Below are 21,434 nucleotides of genomic sequence, written 5' to 3'. Positions count from 1 at the left end.
ACCGCACGAGCCATAAAGGAAGCCTGCGCGCTGCGGAGACGGAATGATTCGATTAGAACTGCAGCCCCTCCATTCGTGTTTCTCACCTTTTGCCGTGCGCCCGTTATAATATGCGTACGTTCGTGCTTAATAACCGAGCGTGTCATACTGGGCAAACATTTGTACATTTTTTTGCTCTTGTTTTCCAGATAGAGACATATTGATGTCATCTGTTGCACATTCAGAACTCTATACAAATCCAACTTGAGGCATACTCGCTGAACGTGGCACTGAGACGATCAAAATAAAAGGGCACAGCCGTGCAAGGGCTATTCATATATCAATATCAGCGCATAGTTTTCATTGTGTACATATAAATACAAACAAAAAAATGCGTGAAAGCATATATGTGCAGTACTCTGCTCCCAATTAAACGCTCAAGTCAGCCCTACCGATGAAATGATCTCGCACAAATTTTAACACGCGTGTACTTTTGTCTGGAAACTGCAGCCGCTACATATAGTGTGAAAATAAAGAGATGTGGTTTCGTATGCTTAATTTTAGGCGCATATATTTGCTCATGCGAACACATTGTGCGTTTCTACAGTGAAAGCTATTACGGAACATCCACTGCTGTTCCTATACCTGCGAAAGGGGATTTCCCGTTGGAGCAGCTCAAGCTGCAGTCAGTGAGCATGCTTTTTGTATTCAGGAATGGCCGTCATATGGGGTGATGTTGGCGTACATATTAAACTTAATCACCACAAAATTTGCATTCCTTTGCATACAGTTCGCTCGGTTTTATTTTTGTTCGTACGTATATCCCATCACATCAGGACTTGCTCTCTTTTTTTTTTTTTTTTCTCCGCCTGCTATTATGCTTCAAGCCCCGCGCTAAGCGGCTCCTACCGTTTCGCCAGGTGACAAATGTTCCTTCCGCGTTTCGCCTTCCGAGGCCTCGTGAAGCTCATTACACTTTTAAGTCGTCCCGCGCTCGGTGCGGTGTTCGTATCGAAGCCTCGTTCGTTTCCATCTTCCCGGTTTGGCTGTGAACTTTATTTTGAACGCCGTCTTCCACGGCTCGTGAAATCGCAAGCATCGCAGCCGTGCATGGCTTCTCATATTTGCTGAGGGTATCAGGTCTTCGTGCGCGCCCGCCGAAGCGTTAAGCGCCGGCATGGATTTGGCGCAGTGACAAATGTTCCCGCGAAGACCCTCTGCAGGCGCTTCTTCATCGTTGCCGCCGTCTCCGGCTTGGCTTGGCTTCGCTCGCAAAGCGCGCCTATAAAGGGTTTTTCCCGGCCGTTGAATTAGCGCCGCCTACTGGTATTCCGGTGTGGAAAAAAAAAATATTTAGAGAATAAGGAATTACAGGTAAGAAAGCCAAAAACAATTTAAGAAGGCGAGCGAGGGCAGCTAGCGTGGAATGCCCGCCGCTTCGGTGAATCGTGCAGTCGTCTTCGCAAGTTTGGAAACATTTGCATTTGTCAGTGCGGTGCGCGACGCGCTAGCGGTTTATTTCTTTTTGTTCTTTTTCTTTGTTTTTTTTTTTAATTAGTAGCAATCTGGAAAGTATCGGGTTCGAGGGGTCAACAGTGCGTGTTTAATACTGGCCGACGACTGCCGCTTCCTTCCTCTTGAAATTCGTTCCTTTCTCTTTGCCTTAAGGGAGGGTAGAAGAAGCTATCGTAGCTGTCTGGACGTCCCAGTACTTGGATCCTAGACGCAAGTATGCAGTTGAACGCCGCGAAAAATAAAATAAAATAAACGATTACTAAAGACGACTGCAGCGGTTTTTGTTGAATTTTGGTAAAAATAAAGTGCTACGTCATCGTCGAGACAGGTAATCAGGGGAGAGAGAGAGAGAGAGAGAGAGAGAGAGAGAGAGAGAGAGAGAGAGAGAGAGAGAGAGAGAGAGAGAGAAAACTTTTAATGAGCATATAATCAGTAAATATTCGCAGGAGCTGGGTGGTCGGGGAAATATCAGGGGAAATATCTCCGCTTCTGCTGCAATCTGCTGTCGATCTGTTGTGTGCTATTTGTCAGTGCATATTTGTACTTTCGATGTGACTTACCACTAGTAACTTAATCGGTAATCACTTGTTATTTTTTCGCTCAGTAATACGTCAAATCTTGTCTACCTATCTTGGCCCCTATGAGCTATCGTGCAAGGTAAAAAATTTCAGACAATACTCGGAGGAGCTTCCAAGGTGTTTTCTCTTCGCATGTGAGAGGTAGTTTGAGGCCTATAAATTAAGTATTACCCGTCATCAAGTTTCAATCAAAGTTATTGCCCATTAAAATAATTAAATTTTGTTATAGTTTGGCTTCAGGAGCGCGTTGATATATCTAAGCATTTTCTTTATTATTTTTTTTTTATCGCCTTAGAAAGTACCAAATAAGCAGCAGACGACAATCACGCTCAGAAAGAGACCAGACAAGTTTCTGAACAATTTACCTTCTGGTCTTCGCGTCTTTGAGGTTCTGAATGTTTTTAAAAGCATGCATGATCTTTCTCGGGTATTCCCGTCTTGTTTCCAAAAATAATGACGCCGAGGGCTGAGCAGCACATTTCCGGTTACGAGCCGGTCTTCGTTTGAGACGTAAGTTGAAGTTGCACTATAGGAAGCCGCTTTTCTAAGGAAGCAGCGTCCGACGGGCTTCAAAACGCACACCGAGGGGGTCGAACAGAGCAGTTCTGTAATGAGTCGAGTCCACGGAACTCGAATGACTCGGTCCTTCTCGCGTTTGCCCATTTCTCGTCTTTCTCTCTCTCTCACTGTCTCTCTCCTTCGGCGGACTGACGGAGTATCACCTCGTTGGCTGATCAACACAACTGGCCACAGTCTGTTTCCCTTCCCATACCGAGCGTGGGCGGGAAAGAGGCGTGAAGAGCTAGCTCATGCATCACGTCGTCTGGCCTGCACTTTCGAAAAGTATAGCAGTGTTCACAGAACAACACGCGCCGTGAATCGGTAATGCTGTAGCTTGGGGAAAAGGAAAGCAAAAAGTGTCTCTTGACCGCTACACGCCCATTACAATTTCGCATGCATTGCAACCAGGAGGAATGTCAAGGCACCTTGCTGGGCAACGCGGAAAAAATGTTTCCTGGAGAGAGGTGCCTCTACGCAACGGTTTCGTTCCAAGAATTGCCTGACGCCGTTGCCGAAATCCTCATACCTACGTATAGCTTTAATCGCGTGAAGTGTGATAGAGTGGCGTTGATGAAGTTAGGTAGTCTGATGTACGCGCGGATGAAGTCATAATGGTTCCTACGTAATCGTCTTTCTGCATGGTCTTGACGGCGTGAGCTACACACTGAGTAACCGAGGCAGCTTGTTGAGCTTTCGGCAGCTTGTTGCTAAAAAAAAAAAAAAAAAGAGAGAAGCGTAAGCGCACATTGCTTAACTCACTGGGCAGCGTCAGAAATGAGTATAAAAATAGCAAACATATCCACAAACAAAATGAAACCTATTTGTACATGGCGTGCGGGACGCCCAACAACAGGCGAAAGTGCTGTTAACCCTTGTGGCCTGTACGTTGTAGGCTACCCGCCCACGCTTTACAACTGCCTGTAATTAACGTAAACCTTTGTTTTCTTAATTATACTTTTGTTTTCCTGCAGCATTCTTCATGCACCATGATAGAACCCTCCGTACAATCACAGCCAACGATAATTAAGAGGCCTTTTGTCCGGCACGTTCAACGGTGTACACACAGTACTGAGCCGCGCCTTTTTCGGCTGCGTTAATTACACCCGGCGGCTCGGCGCTTGCACGAAGAACGCGTTAACCTTCGAAGCGGCCGAGACTCCTACTGGAAAACAATATTGCCCACATTCGCAACTGGATGGCGAAGACGTGAAAAAGAAACAACAGTGGAAAGACAGCAACAAATAGAAACAAATAAGAGCTGGAGGACTGACATGGGCAAGAAACAATCAGAATGCATTTCGAGGGGAGAGAGAGAAAGGGACATGCCCGGCGCGTGCACCCTTGTCTGTAAGGGCGTTCCGCTTTTTCGCTCGAAGCGGCCGCGCGTGCGTTCTGCTGTTCATTCCCGGTCCGGGTTCGTTTGTCGGTGCGAATTGCTGGCTGATGCGGCACACTGGTCTCTGCCCCTCGTTCTCTTTGACCGTACAGTGCGGGCACTCCGGCGCGTTTCGAGTGGGCGGACAGGCAGAAAAGTTTCTGCGCTCGTCTGAGGCGGTGGCTGTAGATCCGAGAGCCTGGTAGTCTAGCTCGCAACACTGAGAAGATCCGGGGAGGTTCTCTCTCTGTCGGCGTGTGCGTGTACGATTCCTTTTCCCGCGGCCAAGCTTGGTTTGGGCTCAGTTCCGACCACGGAGTGCAGAGTACTCTTCTCACTTCTCCGTGCTCGTTTAAGCGGCTCGCTGAAGCGCGCTGCTGTGTTAGACTTGTGCACTACTTTTCTTTTTTTAGTTTTTGTGGCGTTTCTGCTTCTCCGAGTGTACGTTTCCTCACCAGTGGGCGAGACCACCTGTTAATTTCCGCTTGTCGGCTCTGGGATTCCACGCGTCGTCGACACACCTCCCGCTCTTTCGAAGCGGGCCTCGATGCCCTGCACGCGCTTCTCTACTCTCATCTCTTTGCTGGAGAAAGGCGCGTGGCAAGTGTGTCAGACCGTTTCGATGAACACTGCCGGCCGGGTTCCTTTCATGCTTGTGCCCACATCCGCTTATGAGCTGAGGTTGCCCAGTCAGTGAGGTCAAAGTGTGAGGTCTCTTATGCGCAAAGAGAATCGAACACTTCGTTTCTCATTGTTCTTCAACGTGCAATAAGGGGCGAGGTTTGCGGTAATAGCCCGTCGTTCACAAGAGGCCAGCTTGATGCGAATTAAATTCGCATTACTCTGAAGCGAGTCGTTGCTCGTTGTCTGTTTTGAATGCAAAAAAAAAATAGGTCAAAATGAGCACGAAGGCTTTGTAAGTCTGGTTAGTTGGTTCGCGACCATGGAGACCAAAAGATTTTTATTTAGTACAGGCACCAAATGTAGCTTGTAGATTATCTTGTTAATGAGGCTTAATCCATTACTGTACCATTTCTTCACCTCTTTCGGCTTTGTTTTTAACGCGAGAGCTCCGTTATAATCGCTTCTTCTTTACTCGTTGTGTTCCCGGATCTTGAAGCAAACTGACTATAGCGTTGCAGTGAGCCAAAATGACTGAGCAGCAATGATACCGCAGCTTTTTTATTTTTTGGTTGAATTCGAAATAGCTAGATGAGAGAAGAAATTTGACTTTAAATTATTTAGAGGTCATTGCGCAGGCGAATACGATGTACATATTAGTCCGCGTATTGAGCATCATTCCAAAGAAAAGTGCAACTAAAATTATGTGTCCATACCTCAAGTATGTCACTGAGTATGTCACATCAGAACATCAGTGCTGATGTCAAAGTGCTATCCCAAATGATGCTTCTGTTTTTAAGGCGAAAGCCTTCCATGGAGGTGAAACGGAATGGCCTCCATGTGCTGTGCGATATCAGTGCACGGTGCTGTGCGATATCAGTGCACGTTAAAGAACCCCAGATGGAAACTGCCGGAGCCCTCCACTACGGCGTCTCTCATAGCTTGAATCGCTTTGGGACGTTAAACCCGAGTGTGAGTGAAAAACGTTTATTTCTGATATGGCGATTAATGTAGTTGCTGATACTACATCTAGAAGTAGTAAGATTTGCTGGAGGTAGTTCTGATTACTACCTTCTAGAGGTAGTATATGCTACTACCTAGCAGATACTACCTGCACTTACTAACTAGTTAGTTACATATGTGACAAGCAGTTACTACCCTAAAAGTTAGTAACCACAACTACCTTTTTTTAAGAGTGTGCGTCTTTCCTTTCTTGTAAACCAATTGTACAATGCCGGTGAACCTTGATGCGTTCAACGGAACGATGGTTGTGTTCGACGAGAGGCGCTAGAAATACCGTGTGTAGCAGCAACGCTCAGGCTTTCGCATTTCTCCAGTGCAGTTTCTGAAATGCACTCGAAACTTTTTTCAGTGCAACACAATATTGTGCCGTTATATCCTTGTCTCCCTCTCCCTTTTGTTACGCTGGCTATACCTAGAGATTGCTCAGGTACAGCGCGTTAATTAGAATAGTCCTTATATAAGAACGGTTGCTTGGCGGGCTAGTTGGTTCATATCTAACTTGTATTACAGCGCGAACCACAAGAAGGGACGACGACAGACAGAGTGAAAAGAGCGCTGACTTCCAACTGTTTATTATTCTGATATGCCACGCATTTATACACATTTGAAGTTTCAGCAGGAAAGAGCAGGAAGAGCAATCAGCATGAAAGGCATAGGCGATAGGACAAGGCCCTAATCACCATCGATCCAGATACTTCAGCTCCTTCTTGGTTAGTGCGACTGATGTCATGCTTACACACCTTTCCTCTGTACGAGCAATGTTCACCGCCTCAATTATCTCCCTGACACACTGATCATTGTGTCGAGCAACGATAGTGCTTTTTTGGAACTCAGGCACGCAAGGTTGTCTGCGGCGACGTGTAGACTCATCGCCACAATTACGACAGTGCGTGCTAAGATGCATGGCCCTGGTCACCATCATTTACATTCTTGTTGTGTTCTTTCAATCTGGTATTTATACACCTGCCGGTTTGTCCAATGTATTCGCGTCCGCAGGACAACGGAACGCGATATATAACACCTTCGTCGCAAGTGACAAACTGATTCTGGTGTCTAGTCATGCATGATTTTTTCTTTTTGCTATAGCTTTCTATAGCTTTCTGATATTCATTTATGCATTTTGCAGTTTAATTGTGAGTATTCACGATTCACATGCACCTGATGTTCATCTGCATGCTGTTTGTTATGGGGCTTAGTTTCATTACTTGCGTCGTACACAACCTGCTGTTCGTACACACTGCTGCAGCCTTGCTTCTCGCTTTAGAATTCTGCAGATTCGGTTGCAGTTTTCAAGTGCTATATAGTATCATATTAGACTGTATACCGGCTTGCTGCTCTAGGAACAAAATGTTTTTTTTTTCTACTCTGTCCCATCTTCATCACAAAACAGCTTTAACTAAATTCTAAGTGTTGTGTCTAATCGTCCATGGTACTTCTGTGACATATACAGAGAACACATTTATTTTGACTAAAACATAAGCCTCATGACGGTAACTATAATCATGCTGGAAACTGGTGGACGCGAAACTATATACGTAAAATCGTTGCACCCTTGAATGCGTTTGTTGTAAGTAGAAGTTCATTTGCGCCATTATGCACGACATCGAAATACATAGAGAGACGATTTTCTCTTTGAAGAAAGAACTGATGAAGAGGGACGGAGTGGCGCGGTGTCGAGGGGCCGTACCACTCTGTGTCCGTCGAAGACTTCCAGCACGCGTATAGCCTATACTGCAGCCCTTTCCTGTCCGACTGCCACCGCGCGCATCGCCCCGTGCAAGACTGCACACAGACAGACCCCACAGAGCGCGCCCCGCTTTACGCAATTCGAGGAACGCAATGAGCCTCGCCGCCAAAGCGATTCCCGCTCTCCTCTTGAGTGACGTTTTCATCTGGTTCCGTCAATCAAAGCGCGCCTCACTCCCGCGTTCGTCCGTGCCACTTTCGTGACTTGACTACTCGGCACGGAGTTTTTCGGGGAAGCCGCACCGCAGCCTTCGAAACGCTCGCCTCTGTACAGCCCCTACTCGTTCTGTCATCTCTCGTATATAATACGGCATCTCTGCCGCGGACGCTGCGTGCTGCTGCTTTAGCGTCTTAAACGCATTTCTTTCCGTTTATTAAAACTTTTGTGCGTTCGCTTCGTTCTTGCTGGTGCCTTTCTCGGCGTGCAAAAGAGACTGGGGAAAGGGCGTCGGTTCGGCGCGTGGTTTTTGGTTAAACTGGGCGCCCGTCGTGGAAGGCAGTCTGGGTTGGCTCCCTGGGCTTCATCCGACTTGACGTGACGGCGGAAACGGTCGCAGGTGGGGCTCGGAACCTTTCCCACGCTCGGGTTCGCTCGCGGTGTGTGGAGCGTTTGCCGTGTGGTGAGCGGTCCGTTTGTTGTCTCACGCATGAGCCGTGTGTTTGCGCTGAGCGGACTCAGATTGACAGTTTCTCCTGTCATTTTGTGTGTGTGTGTGTGTGTGTGTGTGTGTGTGTGTGTGTGTGTGTGTGTGTGTGTGTGTGTGTGTGTGTGTGTGTGTGTGTGTGTGTGTGTGTGTGTGTGTGTGTGTGTGTGTGTGTGTGTGTGTGTGTGTGTGTGTGTGTGTGTGTGTGTGTGTGTGTGTGTGTGTGTGTGTGTGTGTGTGTGTGTGTGTGTGTGTGTGTGTGTGTGTGTGTGTGTGTGTGTGTGTGTGTGTGTGTGTGTGTGTGTGTGTGTGTGTGTGTGTGTGTGTGTGTGTGTGTGTGTGTGTGTGTGTGTGTGTGTGTGTGTGTGTGTGTGTGTGTGTGTGTGTGTGTGTGTGTGTGTGTGTGTGTGTGTGTGTGTGTGTGTGTGTGTGTGTGTGTGTGTGTGTGTGTGTGTGTGTGTGTGTGTGTGTGTGTGTGTGTGTGTGTGTGTGTGTGTGTGTGTGTGTGTGTGTGTGTGTGTGTGTGTGTGTTCGTGCGTGTGTGCGTGCGTGTGTGCGTGTGTGCGCGCGCGCGTAAAGCTGTACGCAGAAGTCCATACGCCGGGGACATCAGGGGCACTCAATTGTACTTGGTGGACCAGGAGGGAAGACGTCATGCCGAGACTGTGTCGTGTGGCCTTCCTATGATGGAAACTGTGCAAAAAAGGGATGAACCAAGGGACGATTAAGTGGAAAGAGCTTTGACCATGACTTAATTTTTAAAAGCGCAGGGTACATTCTTGCCAAAGGGCGCCGTGCCTAACGATGTGGGGTGAACGGCTTATTAATGATCAAGCCTTTCACACCAAAGAAGCTGAGGACTGGGCCAGCAAAAGCTTGTATGTATCCAGCAATGACCCGGCGGGGACATCGGCGCTGGAATCCGAACACAACACGCCTCGCATGCCAGTGTGATAATTAAACCACCATAGGCCACTGCTGAAAGGCGAAATGAGATCTGCCTAGAAACAAGAATTTTATCTATAGGGGCTATTACGCATACAGAACGAAACTTTCATCGCCATGAATCTTCCGCGGTAATTTCTCCACCTGTCACCCTGCACTACTGTTTTTTTCGCCACCTACTCTCTTTTTTAGGCTGATTTCAGTATGGCGCCCCGTCAGTCATGCCCGTGTGTTTGTACCGTTCGTCCGTGTAAGATAGCATTGATCGGATAGTATTCATATACGCGTTCGTAGGGGCGCATTTTTCACTGCGTAGCGGTGTGCGTCAACTGAGGATAGAGCACGTAACACAAGTGCGCCACGGTTAGACCCCCCCCCCCCCCACACACACACACACACACCTTGTTTGTGTCTTTTCATTGATGTGTTAGGTTTGGTTCGTGGAGTTTTAACTTCCCAAAGCGACTCAGACTAGGAGAGACGCCGAGGTGTTGGGGTTGAATAAGGCAGCGCTTATACAATTTTCGACAAGTCCGGTCTAATTTTGAAACTGCAGCCACCGATGGTGTACCTGCGTGGTTTCTCATTCAACCTATATCCAGACGCAGTTTTTAGAAAAATTGAAAAGAAAACACGATTTAATGTTTCGAACGTATAAACATTCACTGCTATATAAAACTTGATGTTGCCTTTCGCTGCGAGAATAAAATTGCCCGGAGCACCCACTCAGTTGCCCTCTCTGCCTCACTGCTTTTCTGTCTTCAGCTGGTATACTAGTCTGACTGTGCATCATGTGCATTCACTAGCATATATTACCGAGCTCTCTATCCAGAAATATGTACGGGACCAACTCCGAAGAGAAGCACGCATTCATGCAAGCGGTTGGAAAAATAAGTACCGAGGAGGTAAATTCGCGGTCCGGAGCATTCTTATCTCACATCTAAACAAACGGTCAGCGCGTGAGATTATTCATTGATCAGCACTTCAAAAAAAAAAAAGAAAAAAAATCTTATTACGTGGCACATTTTATGAACCAGAAGCAAAAAAAAAATAATCGTCCCTGGCCTCGCAACATTCCTAGAGATACATCGCACTAATCTGGTGAGTATGCAATAGCCTCAGAGGAACAATGTTCCGTAATGTTCAGACGAAAAAAATAAAGCGTCCTAGCCAGCCGATCAGCGGGAAAAGCCGAGGCTTCCGAGTCGATACAAAAGGATACAAAGAGCTAACAAAAAAAAAAAAAAGTATCGAAGAAGGAACGAAGACCGAAGTGCTACAGGACCCGCTGGACATATCGCCTCTCCGCTCGCGCGGGGAGGCAGCGTCGGCAGCGGCACCTCACATCGACGCGCTTTCTCAGGGCCGGCCGCACACAATGAATCAATCAATCGCACTCGGTTCCCGCGGAACTTTATCTGTCAGATACACGAGCGCCGGTGGCGGGCTCAAGTGGCCGAGCGCGGACAACCTGCCGCGCCGGCCGCGGAAGAAGGGCGTTCTCGCGCGAAGAGCCCAGAAGAGAAGAAAAGCCGGGAATGAAAATAGAAGAGGCAGCAAGGAAGGACACGACGAGCCACAAAGGCGGCGGAGTGGCCAGAGCACAGCCCTTTGGGAAGAGCGGGCCTGCATGGGATGGAGGGAGGCAAGGGCCAGTTGTGGCTGTATACCGTATACGCGCTTGACCCCCAGCACGATCGGTCTTGACCGGACCCGACCTCCAGCTGCGCCATTCACAGACCCGCTGACAGTGGAGGGGGAGGGCGAGCTGACGCTCTTGGCAAGCTGGGCCTTTGCCCCCTCTACATGACCAGACAGTGGCTTAACTGAGCATTGTGAGAACTGATTGCGCAATACGGACGACGTAATACAGAGGTCTGCCCTCAACGCTTTCCGCTTTGCTGTCAAGGGGTAACTTCGGTGCTCGTTGTTGGCGAAGAAAACGAAATGCATATAAGTAAATATTTACATATTTCTGCGGGCGTTTTGGAGGTTAAGAAACGCCAACATGGTCTAGTGTTGGCGACGCCAGTGCACGTCTCTAGTTTATTCAAAATTAGCCAGCAACTCTCAAGCACTTAACTGTTTCGATTTCTTTTCGCGCCAATTTTACTTATTATTTCAGCGCCTTCCTTACGCACGCCGGATATCAGGTGCACACCGAGACCGATAGAGCTACAGTATCGTTTCTTTCCTAATGCCATCCAGTGGCCAAATGAGAGAGAAAGAGAGATAGAGAGAGAGTAGCAACACTGTGCGGATTCTCACGTTTTGGACGACGAATGCCCCAAAATACATCGTTGGGATGCATGCGCTATCTTTCCTCCTCTTCGTACTTGCACACAACCGAGAACGGATACTCTTAAGTACATTGCTCTACGTTTTGACATTCGCGTCAATGGGGAAGGGGGGGGGGGGGGGGGGTGCTTGTGCGTACTTGCGTTTAATTTCTCATCTCTAGAGGTATCGAACTAGTTGCGAAATCCAGCGGCCGGAAACAGCACCAATGACTTCATTGGACACATGTGAAGCGTATCACAACTGCTCGCCTCATTCGCTTGATGAGACACTTTATTTAGTCTATTGGATGAAATAAATTCCGACGAAACAGTAAGTTTAGCTGAAAAGTAGGAGCGTATTTAGAGACCTCACTGCCAGTGCCCTATGATTTGTGCGCAGTTGCTTTCTACAACTAAAATTAACTTCCCCGAAAATTCTTTAGCTTGCGCTTTCCTCTTATAGCCCGTTCATACGAAACGATGCGAAATTTTTTTACTTCTTGCAGTACTTCAGATGAAAATATTTTTATGACAGAATCTTCTGAGTCATATTATCTTGTCTTGTGTGCATGATTTTTCTATTGTGCAGCACTAAAAACAGGCTCGTAATGTCGCAGTGTGGTTTTTTCCGGCGAAAGAGAGAGAGAGAGAAACAACTTTATTTGCCCTAGATGTCGTGAATTAGGGCGAATGCTGAGACCAGTGTACAAATAGGATCAGGCGTGCTCCAAACCTTTATCTGCATTCTGCAGATATACCATTTACGTTCTGCGCTATACCAATCTTCCTTCTTCCTGCTCGCTTCATATCGCGGACATTGCTCGCGGTAGCGTCAGAGAGAAACATAACTGCACAGACATAAAAACGCAGCCCTCCTCGTCAGTTTGCGATTCAATTTCGAAGCAAACAACAGCCGCGTATAGCCGAGCAAAGCAGCATCGTCAGTCGCCCCGTGTTCATCTCCGCGAGACACCACCGCGTACAACGGGGCACACCGAGCGACCACTTTGCTCGGCGGGAGCGGCGTGGACGCGAAAACAGCGCATCTCTCCCGCCGTGCGGACCCTTCCTCACCCCCCTGCGACGTCCACACCTACACACGCGCGCACCCCACACTCCTTCCACCCGTGCACCGCGGGAGAGATGGGCGCCGTGCGGCGTGCTGCGTATTATGTGTCGCCGCCGTCGTCGGTCCCTTGGAAATGAGATCGGCTACTTGGACATACGCCGGTGCCCCGTGGAAAAGAGCGGAGCGCGGGGGTCGGCGCGTTCGGGGGAGAAGCCCAACCTGGAGTCTCCACGTAGGGAGTGGAGGGGAAGGGGAGCCTGTCAAATTGAAATGGCCGCCGGTGGCAGTGCTGACGTAGGTGATACTTGTGCAGTTGCTTGCTGGTTGCCGCTTGTGTTGTTGTTCGAGGAAACGATTCTGGAAAGGATGAGAGGCGGGGACGGGGAGAGGAACCGTATCAAGAGCGAGATGGTTACGGGGCATCCGTTCTGGACGGCGCAAATTGGATGGAAAGTACGAGCGAGGCGCGGCGGCTCTGTCGTTGCGACGCTGCTGGCCGCTTGCTTTACTGAGCGCGCTCGCGCGTCGACATCCGCGCGCCCGCAAAGTGGATTTTTGAGGCTTGATTGCGTAGCGTGCCCGGCGGACGAAAACCAGGTTTTTGTGGTTGACTTGCTCGCCTCATGAAGAGAGAGGGAAGGAAAGTTGAGGCGGGGATGTGCAGCAATTTCGGCGCTCTCTCGTAGTGCCGGGCCAAATTTATTTACATTTTTTTGTTTTGCAGCGATTCCTCTTACTGATTCGATCCATGTTCCCTGGTCGGTTCGCGAGCACTGCTCGCATATTTGTGGGACGCGGTTATGAAAGCAAACTGTATGACACCTTTTGTTGTCTATGCAGGGTGACAGTAGAGAGCAGTGGGGCTTGGACCACGCGAGCTCTGAGAGAGCGTTCGTCTTAAACCCCAAAAGAGGGAAAGGAGACAGTGGACCTTTCACGAAGATGTGCCGGGATATACGGTTGAATAAGGCCCCTTTAGTAGGAGCGCTCGCTTAATGCGGTTTTCCTTTCGATTTCATCGCGGACCAGCGCCTCTTTCTGCAACGCTAAACCGTTGATGGAATAAGCCTGTTTTCTGTGCGAATATGCTTGCATCTGAAATTCATAAGATACGACGCTGGCAGCTACTGTTGTGAGAACGTAGTCTTGATACGTGTCAGCTTGAAAATCATGGTTGGGTGTACAGCCTTCTGAGTTAGTATAGTACAGCCCTCCGCCACCCCGCCACATTTAGAAGGCATCCCGCCTTCTCGAGTGCCCACGGCCAAACACACTTCTTTTTTGCTTACTCTCTACGTGACTCGTGGCGAAAATATTGAGAGTGAAGTTTCCAGAACTAGTTGGCGCTTTGAAGTATCTGGCTATCTTCGTTTCGCAGAGCTCGTGGTTTCCTGTACAAAACGACGCATACCTATGTATCTCTGTTTACAATCAATGGGCAGGGGGCTAGCGGAAGCGCGCCATTGTTTACGGCCAACGAGTTTCATTTTTTAATACTATTGTTTTCTTTGCTCTTCTTCTCTTGCAGCCAAGTGCGGCCCCCTAAGCGTTCGTCGATGATGTCGATGAGTCCGAGCAATGGGAGTCCACTGGGAATGATGAACAAGAAAGGCCGCATGGATGACTACCCCGGCTACGAGAATGGGCACCTTGCAGGTGAGTGTCATCATTGCAACGCGCATCCTCTTCGTTTCTCTTATATCTGGTGTTGGTGCTCTTAAAGGAACCCTATATATACTGAAAGGAGTTCATTTTGGAGTTGGTGAACAGCGGATTGCACACATGTACGTGTGTTTATCAACGACAAATGTTCTCGAACAAGTGGCTTACAAGTTGTCCACTTCGAGAACATGCAGCAGCGGTACTATACTCGCACCTTTGGATATCGCCGGGGTGAATGTGAAATCTCCTTCGAGCAACCGCTCGATAAAAAATCCTCGCCGCCAGTGCGTTTCGAGCCCAAATCGAATCAAATAAATCAGCTTCACTGGCGACAGCTTTAGACCGCTGCGTAATTCGATATAGTCCGTTTCTTTACGTATTAATCTGCCAGCCATTGTTGTCCTCTAGACTGATGGCACGCACCCACACATGGGGATGCTCAGAATCGGGGTGAAGATATATTTTTTGAGATGTACATTTACACCGCCAAACATAAAATGATTGCTTTCCCGCTGCGTTTCGAATATCCTTGTCTTCACCTCCTCTGATAAAGTTGCACTTAGGCATTAGTTAGTCCCGCTTCACATACTAAAGAACCTAAATAACCCGTTAAATACCATAGATGAACGTGGCGAGGCGTAGAAAAAGTAGAAGGAGCAAAATTGAGCTATAGAGGTGATAAATAATGCTTTTGCATGTATATCCGCGCTTAAGCCGCGCTAAACCACTGGTTAATTTTTTGTTACCCACAGTGTTTTAAAAGATCTACTTTAGTGTATACATTTTTCACTATAATATGGCGCTAACCGTCTTATGAAATTTTGGTGACGCCAGTTTGTAAAGAGACTATTGCTCTGGCCCACTGCCTCATCGCTGCTGTAAAATGAAGGTCTAGTTGGTGACACGTCGTAGAATGTTTAGATCAGAAACTCAGGGAGGATAGAGGAGGAAGCCCTGCAGTTTTTGGCGCTTATCATTCTTTGGTACAATATTTAAAGTTTTCGGGAGCCCCGATGCACACCATTGAAACGGCTGTGAACACCGGATCTCTCGATTTAAAAATTATCCTGCGTTATACGCGAACACACTTACTCCACATGTAGCTATGTGTTTTTCGTGCATAGTCTTCATCACCAAGATCATTTGATTATCTTTTTCATTTGCAGCGCTACGTACACTGTACGGGATAAAGTACAGTTCATGCCGAGTTTCTGATCATTCCCGCTATGAAGCATTGTCTTATGCCCTTCGACCTAAATATAAATAAATAAATGTAACTGGTTTCACCGGGGTTTCATTTCTTCAAGTCATCGGTACCTCATTTACATAAAGGCGTAGGCGGGCTAGAACCGAAGCGAGATTAAAGTAGTTGAAAACGTAGCAAACTAATTCCAATTGATTCGGAACAAAGTATATAAAACGCCAAAACAAGCATTGACGTCCGCTAGGATCCCGGAACGTTGCTGAAATGCATGATGCAAAAGAAATAACGCCCACCCATCTTACGAAAACACAGGTGCACACTGTTGAATATATTGCTGCTATAATAAGCAGATGCTCGTGAAACGTCCACTCCGTGCGTGTAACTTTCGGGAAGCGTATAGCTACATACTGGCTCTGTGCGTTTGCTTATAAGCGCAATGTTTTTGAGCGTGTCTGTCGCCCGAGGGCTGCACTTCACTCAACGGCACAAACCTCGTGCAGTAACAAAGATAGAAGCCAATGCCAGTCTTGTTTCTGGACGACGCGATAGAAAAAAAAAGAAAAAAAAAACTACAAAAAAAGTAGCGGCACATCCGCGCGAAGCATGAGAAAAAGGGAAAATAAAATGCACAGAGACGGTCAAAGTCGCGGCGAGGCTGGAACGCGCCTCGAATCGTAAAGTCAGCGTTCCCAGCTAGCGCGCCGCCATGCGCGCGCTCGTTCGCGTGTTTTATTTGCCGCGCGCGAGCCGAAGTCTGCGAACTATCTCTCAACTCGCTCGGCGCCTTCGACTCCGAAATTTATTATTTTTGGAAAAGCGCGCGACTTCGTGCCGCGCGAGTCTCTGACGTCGCTCCTGCACACTCTCGTGTTTTTATATCGCTCGACGTTTGTTCGCATTTGTTCGCTGCGTCGATCTCACCCTCCCTATACTCTTCGTTTCCCTCGCCCTTTCCATTAGCTTAGTCCTCTCTTTTCCGTCCACTCACTCTCATCCTTTTTCCTCACTTCTCTGTACCCTGGTCTGTCGAGCCGGCGGTCGAGCCCCACGTCATGGGACCCAGCTTTGGCGGCTTCCGCGACGAAACTAGAATGAAATTCAAATTAGAGCGTGAGAGGGCGCTACGTACTTTGGAGCTGCGAGCGATCGCGGAGATGCGCAAGTTGTTTCCTCCGAGTGCTTCCCATTGAGGCTCCTTAAAATGGAATACAAACTCGCGTCAGTGATGCCGCGGAATATGCAACTCGCGCGGAAGTGTTTTTTATTAGCCGCACCAAGCGCGACGGTCCTTCTGAATATTTTACCTTTTTTTTTCTCTCTCTTTGTTTCTGACGCCGGAGGAAAGAAAAAAAAAAATGAAAGGAGTGGTGGCGGCGACTGCAAGGGCGTATAAGCAGGACCGCTCGCTTTTATTGACCTGATATAGTTTTACGATTACTTCGCTTTTATTAACCGCCGCAGAGGCTGTAAAAATTCCCCGGCATCGTCAAGAGGAACAAATGCCGATTCGTGAGAGCACAGAGGAGGTACGCAGAAGGGGCAGCGGGAACAAAACGGCCAGCGGAACTGCTCGGCGAGACAAGATGTCGAATGTTGCCTGATCGCCGCGCACGCGCGCTGTCTGTTGGCTTCAGTAGTTTCTTTGTTATTATTTCTTTTTAGTCTGCTCGTCCGGAGAATTTCGCTCATTTACGTATCGAAGCCGCGCATGTGAATTGCCTTTGCGCTATTCGATCTTTCTCAAGCGCTTTCTACACGCAGTTCGGCCGCTTACGTTTTTACTGGCCTGCGCGAAACAGAAGCGCTTCCACAGTCGAGAAGTTAACACGCCGTGCTCGTCGTAAAACCAGCGACGAGGAGGCTGCGAAAAAGAAAAAAAAAAGCGAAGGGGGTGCGCTGGAGGGACGTAAGTCGACTATCTTACCTTCAGGACTGGTGCTTTGGTTGGGAACCCAGCAAAATGCGTTGACGTAACAACCCATGCTTGCGAGAAGCCGCCCAAACCGTGAAAATCGGTTTGATGTCGTATTTTCTCACGCGCCCACGGCCTTATACTCACAGTGTTGAGGTTTGATAAGACACAGAGACGACATTTACGCAGTTGCATCGCCACTGTCGACCAGGAGCCGTCTGGGTGTGAGCGAGAACACGCATGACGCCGTAGTTTGCAAGCAATCGTTTATATATATATATATATGTATATATATATATATATATATATATATATATATATATATATATATATAATATATATATATATATATATATATATATATATATATATATATATATATATATATATATATATATATATATATATATATATATATATATAGTCTTATGGCTGGCTGCGACGTACGTGTACGTCACTGCTGATAGGAGATAAGCAGAATCAGTAGCTAGCTCCAGCAGAGAAATGCAACTTCATTAAATGCAGCGTGGAAAGAAATAATCAATAGATAGGTGCGTACGGCTTGGTCTCTGTTCTCTTAAGTCTGTTTCACAAGCGAAAACGTTATAGTGATTGCTGCCGCGGTGACGCAAAAACCTGTTTTGAGATGTCGTGGTGGCTGGAGCGTCAAGAGCACGACACAGTTCCAACGCGTTGGCAAGGTTTCGCTCTGTCGCTGCCGCTCGCCGCTGAGTTCGCTCAATCGCTTAGATGTGAACCAACCTTTAAGCTGGAAACCGAATCGCACGATACGCTGCAATACGTGCCTACTGCGCGTGTTTTGAGTGAGTCTCTCTCCAGCAGGCTTAGTCATGATCAGACTAACTGTGAACGGATGGAGAACGGTGGCCATATTTCGGAATGATTAATTTCGCGCTTTATATTTACGGTCATTTCCGAAAATTGTAATGACCGCTCGTGACGTCAGAGCTGACAACCACTAAGAAATGTCAAGTGACAGCTCCGGCATCGAACCCGGTGACAAATGTGGTAAATATATGAAAGGCTTATGCTGAAAAAAAAAAAAAAGACTCATCAAAAACTGCGGTCCTAAATGTGAGTTCGAAATCGCCCATAGCTTCTCAGTGAAATTAGCAAAGACTGGAAGAAGAGAATACGTTGACATGTAAGCTCTTTGTCGCCTGCAGGCTTATTTGTAATGCAGTGGGATTTTATACAGCAAACAAAGTTTGCAATGCGAACCCAAAAAAACAGGCTAATACAGGAAGTACAGGCCCGGTGTGCTCGAGGACAAGTTTTGACCAATATTCGAGACAGGCCAGCTCTACCGCCATTAAAGCGGTGGAGTCCGTTGTTTTCCTATCTGACGGGTGAGTCGACCCGTGAGTCTACCGAGTATGGGAGGATTTGCAAAATCAGCTGTACAGCCACAGCTGCGATAATGATAATAATGAATGTGCCCTCGCTAGAAGTGCCGTTTATCGGGCTAAAATGTAAAGCGAACATCGGCACACCACCCCGTTTGATCATCATTGCGCATTTCTGCAGGATAACTGCACTGCATTTAGTGAACGCAGAGTAAAACAAATAATATGTTTGCATAACCCTCGCTTCCCGTGCACCTTTAGTACAGTCGGTGTTTTATTGATCGGCTTCATCAATGATGGCAGGTTTGATTTTGTAAAGTGCCATGTCGGCGTATAAGTACAAGCTGCCAAACGTGTTAACTCAGATGATTTGATGTCACGCCCAAGTGCGCATTGTTGTCATTTGCTTCCTTATTGTGGTGGACGCGACAACTTCGCAGATTTTGCGAATGTTGCAGCGTGTACAACTCTTTCGTAAAGCAAGGGGTCAGTGGCGTTGACAACAAAACTGGAGCATGCAAACTTATTGACACACGTGGTTTCGCATCTGATTTCGCGACAGAGTCGAACACGGATGTATCAAGCACAGATATATAAAATTACTCTTCATCTCGAACACTCAGAACATAGTTTTGAAAATCATACGCAGAAGTATAACGCTGTTGTTCGCGTTTATCGGTACCGCTGCTGCGTGTGGCGCTTCTGCTAATGATACTCTTCGATCACTTTTCATGCCCTCGCTCGAGAAGACGGGTCGACTGTGCGGTCCTGGGAACTTTCTGGCAGCACAAGCGCTGGGAAGCCGCGTAACGAGGCGAACGTGATGTGTGCTTTGGGAGTGGCCTTCAGCCTCTAGTGCTTTTCCCCCGACACATTTCTGTCATGCGGCGAAGCAAACATTCCCATCTAAAGCCTAGCGGCGGTTATTATCTGGCGTGCTTCGCTGCCGAAGGCATTGTGGAAATCGACTGTGCATTGATATTTATAAGATTAATCTATTTTTAGTGCACTGGTAACAGGATTAGTTATCTTATGACGGGTACCGTGGCTAGTTCCAGCACTATGTCAGCGGCTACTTCGACGCGAAACAAGTTAGGCTCAATGCCTAGCCAGAGGTGCGGTGTCAGTACGCAGGCAGATGGTACGTCGCTGCAAGAAGCACATCACTTGCTTGAGTCCCTCGCAATCTTGCTTCCAGGCCAAAGATAAGCTTACCTGCTGCCAGGTTTTATTAACATTGGACAGTCGACTGATAGCATACTATTTCGCGATCATCTTGGAGTACTGTACTATCTCACGGTTCCTTTCGATCTACGTTCGACACTTTCTCACTTTATGCACGGGGCACATGAATTAATGCACTAGCGAGGTAAGGAAGCCTTCTGGGTTACTGAGCGTGCTCGTGACTTACATAAATCTCAGCCTTCACATAAAGACAGCATAACGATCGTCTACAATTTGTGATCCCCCGAACCCCCAGTGCGGTCGGTATGTTTCCTCTGTAATAGAGCATTCAGCGCAAACACACAAGAAAGAGGACACCACGGACGCTTACAACTCAGCAGCGAAGCAGTGTGGAGAAACATGACTATGACGTCATTATAGGTGAAAATTCAAATTTAAACGGCTTTCGCCCAATTCCTTTTGTGAGTCGCCTGATGCCTCTAAACAACACCTTGCGGCCTTTACCTTCGTTGGGCTTTATTTTCTTTTTCAGTGTAAGCGTTTATGCGTTGGAAATGAATCGCCTCCGCAGATAACGCCATCATCGGTGTGCCTACTTCACACGATGCGCTGCGGAGAAGCTTGAAAGCTGGAACAGTTTGATTCAATGATTACGGCGTCAATTTAAATGCTAGCGCTAAACGACTTGGCACTATGTACAATCAGCGTTCACAGATTCGACTCTAATTCCATTGAATTCTAAAACCGCGTCAGCTACCCTTTAACTTCCTTCCTTCTTTATTCGCGCCTTTCATAAATGAGGCAATTACAACAGCACCGATATTTTACATCGTCTATTTTCTGCTGCAGTTTGAACTATATAGTTGGCTTCACACTACGCACCAGCTCCATCTTCGCAAAATAATTTCAAGCACCAACTCTGGTTTTGAGTACATGGAGCTAAAAGAAATGGAAGTGTTTTCCCCTAGCTTACGCAAGGTGGTTTTTTCCTGAAACGTGGATCGGACAGATTCGTGACAACTCCGGAGATAATACAATAATGTATGCGAGCTTTCGTAATAAGCTCCGCGCAATGCGCTCTGTGGTCAGAACGCAAACATTTATCGATCTAGGTGGAAGAAAAAAAATTAGGAAGACGCAGCCAGTCCCATTGTAGCTCAGCTAAAAGAGTACGGACATAACGGTACATGCTTTGGCTGAAACAAGGGCCGCAGCTCACCCTGGTGCACATGAAATATTTATGCCTCGCCTCTCGTTCTTAAGATAAAGGAACGCGCCACATGCGGAAGGGTGCCGCGCGAGGAAATGCGCATAAGAACCGCACCAACGAACGGTACCCTGGAAATAGGAAGTGAGAGAAGAAATGCGCTAAAGAGACGAACGGACGGAATGATGGAGGACGTCTGGCGGGACAGGCCGCACCGCCGAGTGAACGCGGCGGGAAAGAGCGAAATAAGGAAAAATGAAGCAATGTAGAAAAAGGCGGAGATCTAAGAAGAAAGCAAAACGAATAAGTACATGAAAATTTCGGGAAAAAGCGACTCCGTGTATTGACTGGAAAACAAACGAAAGAGCGATAATACGAGACTGCTGCCGAGCCATGCAGGAAGTGGCGGTCGGAGGAGGAGGACGGGAAAAAGGGAAAACAGTGGCGTTTGAGCGAAAGGATAGAGGGGAGACTGAGGCATGCGCTGGTAAGCTTTAGGCAAGCAACGGAAATTTAGAGAGGCAACAAGAGGGGAAAACGGAGAACAGGAAGGGGCTAAGGA

At 47.6% G+C, this 21,434-nt stretch overlaps 1 protein-coding gene across 1 annotated transcript in view; it reads left to right on the top strand.

The window, feature by feature from the left end:
- LOC146191469 (dachshund homolog 1-like) overlaps positions 1-21,434 on the top strand; it is a 206,653-nt gene that overhangs the window by 124,131 nt on the left and 61,088 nt on the right. Inside the window, exon 2 of the mRNA XM_084600332.1 lies at positions 13,864-13,991. Within this exon, the coding sequence (XP_084456458.1) occupies positions 13,864-13,991 (128 nt within the window). The remainder of the gene's footprint in view (positions 1-13,863; positions 13,992-21,434) is intronic.

The sequence above is a fragment of the Amblyomma maculatum genome, chromosome 4, assembly GCF_055883805.1.
Source record: "Amblyomma maculatum isolate TAMU_Amacu chromosome 4, ASM5588380v1, whole genome shotgun sequence".
NCBI lineage: Eukaryota > Metazoa > Arthropoda > Arachnida > Ixodida > Ixodidae > Amblyomma > Amblyomma maculatum.
The sequence above is the reverse complement of the archived record's forward strand: the minus strand, read 5'-3'. Positions and strand labels throughout refer to the sequence as shown.